Genomic DNA, 4,925 nt, shown 5'->3' with positions numbered 1-4,925 from the left:
GCCCCGACGCGGCGGCGCACAAATCCAGCATCCCCAGGCCGCGAATCACCAACCCATGCCGCCGCCCGCGCCGCGACATGCCAAACCCACCCGCGCGACCGAACAGCAGGTACGAAGGAGGGCGGGCGAACCAACCTTGGAGTTGATCCTGAGGGCCGGGTGGCGCGGCGGCTCCTCCGCGTAGTCCGACGGCGCCGTGAGCCCCGGCATCTCTCTTCCTTCGTCTTCGCTTGGTCACTGGCCGTGGTTCTGGTTTTTTGACAGGCACGCACGGGGAGTATATTTTGTAGTCGCAGAATTTGGGTGACGATGACACCGATGATTGTGGGTGTGTGGTGAGTCGGGAACTGCAAAGCCGCCGCTCCATGGCCTAACATTCGCTGTGCCATGACATGCGGGCCCTCTCGTCTCTGAAACAGGGGTCTGCCCCGGTTTCATTTCGTTGAAACGAAACCACAGAGCGTTTAGCTACATTGTTTCGTTTTATACGAGGCGAACGGCTCTCTTCATTCCATTCTCTTTTTTCTTCCTTTTTTAGAAAAAAACGTGAGAATTTATTATGATTATTTAGACAGATCATTCTCAAGTCTGCCTATGGTCTCCGCTGCTAGTAAAAGAAAAAAACTTAGGCTGCGTTCGGTTTGGAGGAATGATGAAGGAAATATGCACGGAAATAAAAAGAGAGGAAGTTATACTGAAGTGCCATTTGGTTTGTAGGAAAGAAGTGATTTTATTCCATAGGAAAGTTTCTACAGCTTGTACTTTCACAGGAAACTAAACATCCATCACAAGCATGGGAAATGAGAGTTGAGGCCTACAACACGAGGGAGAAAGTTCATGCATGACAGTTATTAATTAAAACATTGTATCCTAGTTGCTGGGTCCCATTTTTCTGCATGGCCTTTGTTTCCTTTCCCATGAATAGAGCAGTTCAAATTTTTTCCTTCACATGTTTCTACATTCACAGGTTTTCAGTGGCACCTCAATTATATTCATATACAGTTTTCTTTCCTTTGTTTTCTAAACATCGATTCCGAACGAGGCCTTAGCCGTTGAGCAATGTCTCATTATCGTGTGCCTCACGAGTAAACTTCTTCATGTCGGCCGCCTCTTTTTTGGCATTGGCAAGATCATCCTTCGCTTGTTTTGAGTTTCTTCAGTAAATTATCGTTCTCTTGTCGAGTTTTTTGCATCACGAAATGGCAAACATAAAAAAATCGGTCACTTATGCCCAAATTAAACCTCGAGGGCTACCGGGCTTCGCGCTTTTGTAATTTAGATATATTATAACTGAGCACCTTTCCTGCCCTCTCAGGCCATTAGCATTCGTGGCCGTTGGATCGTCACTTTTGGGCGTTTTCTGCCATCCGATTGTCTCTTAATTGCACCCCCCCCCCCGTCGCTTCGTTCGATCCTAACGAGTGCTAACCCTTCTTGGGCCGCTGCTCTGGTGGCTTTTTTCGGCTTCTGGGATTAAATTGGGCCTACCAGGCCTGTAATCGTCCCTTGCGGGGAGGCCGAGAGACTCTCTCACGCGCAGCGGCTGGGGCAAGCACGGCCCATCGGGAAAAAGAGCGGATGTGTGAGATGTTGTCATTTCTCCTCCCCGCAACCACTCCTGCGCGTGGCGGCCAGGGTTAGTGATGTTCGATCCTCTGATGAGGAGCGGTGCGAGGCGAACGGATGCAAGACATGGCTGATTTGCGATCAGACCCCATTCCCCCGACCTCTTTCTCTTCCCCCTTGTCTAGCAGGCCATCGCGCTACACCGGTGTCGACTTCGAGCGGCAACGCACCTTCCCCGGCCTCAACCTCGAGCAGCGGCACCGCCAAACTCAGCATCCCCTTATGCGCTGCCGCCCAACATGGCCCTCGTGCTGCCGCACTGCTCCATGCTGGCTATAGGTACAACTCGTATTTCCCTCTTACGCAATATGCTCGATCGTATATCCCACAAGCAAGTCATGGCTGCAGACGACCTCACGCAGCATAGTAGGAACAAGAATATCTTAATTACGTGAGAATTTTGACATAATCCAAGGCCCCCGACACTGATCGTAGATACACTCAGATTGAATCATGTGAATTCCACAGTATCTACACAATATATTTTTTCTATTTATCCTAGGAATCCCAAATAAACTCAAATTTCTCTTTCTTTTTTATATGATGGAGTTGTATCTTTGAAGTGTGCACTGTATGTTGCTGATAAGTTTTTAATTGGTTCTTTCTCTTTTACAAAATCAGGCAGAAAAGAGAAGAACAAATCTTTTTTTAGTTTAACAGAGAAAAGTTGAAACATGAAAGACGCTTCAGTTCTGTCAGAGGAATGGACGTCCAAGTATCTTGTGTTTCACTTTGAGGGGAAACCGCATCAAGAGAAATCAAGAATCCGTTGTCTAACAAGGTTTAATAAATGTCTATGCATTTCTCTTGTTTATTTTATGTATTCATTGCTCATTTTTTATTTCTCTCTTCATCTTTTGAAATTAGTACAAAAACCAACATATTTCCAAACTGCTGTGCAGAAACTAATATTTGAAGCCGACATGAACAACGAGGATGGTTATCTGCTTCTTTAAGCCATCCAATGTCTCATCAATTCCTTTCTTGGCAGCTCCTGACAAAATACAAATTCATTGTTTCAGAAAGAAGTGAGCCTCAGTTTTACCTAAATCCTTCAGCACGGAATCTGCAAATCATTTGTACGTTTTTTCTTTCTTTTTTCCACAAGATATTTAGTATTAGTTTATATGCATACTGCACATGTTAATGTTCTTTGTGATTGAAGGCTACCTAAATATGCTTACAAATTGCATCCTGCTCGGGTTTTGTTTTCATTGCAGATGCATACCAAAAAAGCTTGCCATTTACATGATGCACTTCGAGCCATTGTTTGACCAACCTGAGCATTTGTTTTATACAGAATTTTACTACAATCCTTGCTCTATTTGTAGAAAAGGTTAGCACACTGACTTCAACTGGTACGCGTGGGGGTGGGTTTTACAGATCACAAACCTGAATGTGATATTGTCATTTTAAATTGTTATCTTGCCCGTATTTGTCTTCTGTCATCCATCAATTGGCGTATTGTACTATAAATCTTTCTATCACTTTGTTCAACAGAACCCAACTTTTTGTTTATAAATCTTCCTACCCTGGTTTGTTCATTCTACAGTTTAGAATGTACTTTGGACAAAAAATGTTGACATTCTCCATTTGGCTCTTTGTTTAATCATTCTTATATTGTGATGCGGTGCTACATAGAGTTACCTGAGCTTTTCATTGTGTATACCCATGCTAAAAACAGGTATGTTCTCTTAAGTAGTGATAGGCTATCAATTATTATGATTTACATACGCCGTACATTTTTTTAATTATATTTATTCATGCATGTGACTCTTTATGCCAACTTTGAGGCTGTCAAGCCAATATCTACAAAATAATTGTCCCTGGGAGTTGCAAGATGCACTGTTTAGTAGTTGGGTCATGATATTGTCTTATCGGTTGCTAATAACGGAGCACAATACAAGTTGAGGAGAGAATACTCCTTTATTATGATGTTGTTCAAATGCAAACTGATAATATATTGAAGTGGTACATCTGGAAGATAAATCTCCATATGCAGCGATCTTCGTTGAGAGAAAAAAGGAAATCTTGCACTTTGCCCAAAATTCTTGTCATTTAATATGATATACATAGTATACTCACTACAGTTTGTGCTGGTTGTTCCATCTTGGAAGGCATTCTCCAATTGCAACCAAATTTAGGGTCCATTGACTCTCGATGCTGTTTGGCACAAATGATTGTGAACCATCACCTGGGCCATGAAAATTTGAACTGGTGATCTCAAGCGAGAAATTCAACGTAGTTGAATTACAGCTTTTTTGACTGCATATTAGCCTCTTCTCCAACAGGAAAAGCTGAATTGCCAGCGCTTATACTCATTTAAATACATTATAACTGAGCATCCTTCCTGCCCTCTCAGGCTATTAGCATTTGTAGCCGTCCGATCAACACTTTTAAGCGTTTTTAGTCGTCCGATTATCACGTACGCTCGGTTCGCTCACTACGAACGAGCGCTACCGTGACGGGCCGCTACTCTGGCAACAATTTTGGGCGTCCGCTGTTAAATTGGGCCTAATGGGCCTGAGCTGTCTATTTACGTGCATCCAAAATGAGCTGGACTCTCCACGCAACCCTCGTTCTGCTCGCAAGGTCGCAACCCTAGCGTGGCGGCGGATGATGGGACGATGCACGACTCCCGTGGCGATGGCGCTGGGCTCCGACGACACAAGGACCTCCTTCATGCTGACCTCTCATGCCGACCTCTCATGCCCTCCCGCCATTGGTGCCGCTGACCACAACATCGAGCAACGGCGTTCACCGTGAGACATGATTTGCCGGAAGGCGGCACCAGTAGATCCGGCGTCCCAAACAACTGCCGTCCAAAGGCAGGGTGAACACACTCCCGAGCAGGTGTGCCTCTTTCTCTTTCTCCTCTGCTCTGATCTAACACCCGTCGCTGGGGTTGCCTTCTCTTGTGCGCTCCTCTGTTTTTCTATTGTTCCCGTGGGGATTGGTTGGTTGGTTAGTCCTGTGGGTTCTGCAAGTGCGATTCCTTCCTTGATCGTTGGGACGGCTAGGGATTCCGTTCCTTGTTTACTGGATGATATAAGGACATTGGAAATGTTTGTTTTCGATGAACACAAATTTTCAGCATCAGATGTGCTGTTGACTGGCTTAAAAACCATTTGTACTTCTCTCTATATATATATGCCATATGCGTGATGAGTCGAGGCGTTTATGAAAAGTTTGAATAATTCAGCGTGGCCGCCGCCGCCGCCACTATCGATGCCACGAGATCCCTCTATCGCCAGAGCAACGAAGACACCCCAGGAGGCAGGTACACACAGCCACGACAT

The 4,925-nt window shown here is 45.0% G+C and overlaps 1 protein-coding gene across 1 annotated transcript in view; it reads right to left on the bottom strand.

The window, feature by feature from the left end:
* Positions 1–289, bottom strand: part of LOC119328606 (sulfite oxidase-like) — a 5,742-nt gene extending 5,453 nt beyond the window's left edge. Inside the window, exon 1 of the mRNA XM_037601593.1 lies at positions 136–289. Coding sequence (XP_037457490.1) covers positions 136–210 — 75 coding nt within the window. The 5' untranslated portion in view covers positions 211–289. The remainder of the gene's footprint in view (positions 1–135) is intronic.
* Between the last annotated feature and the right edge of the window lie 4,636 nt (positions 290–4,925).

The sequence above is a fragment of the Triticum dicoccoides genome, chromosome 7A (genome assembly GCF_002162155.2).
Source record: "Triticum dicoccoides isolate Atlit2015 ecotype Zavitan chromosome 7A, WEW_v2.0, whole genome shotgun sequence".
NCBI lineage: Eukaryota > Viridiplantae > Streptophyta > Magnoliopsida > Poales > Poaceae > Triticum > Triticum dicoccoides.
The sequence above is the reverse complement of the archived record's forward strand: the minus strand, read 5'-3'. Positions and strand labels throughout refer to the sequence as shown.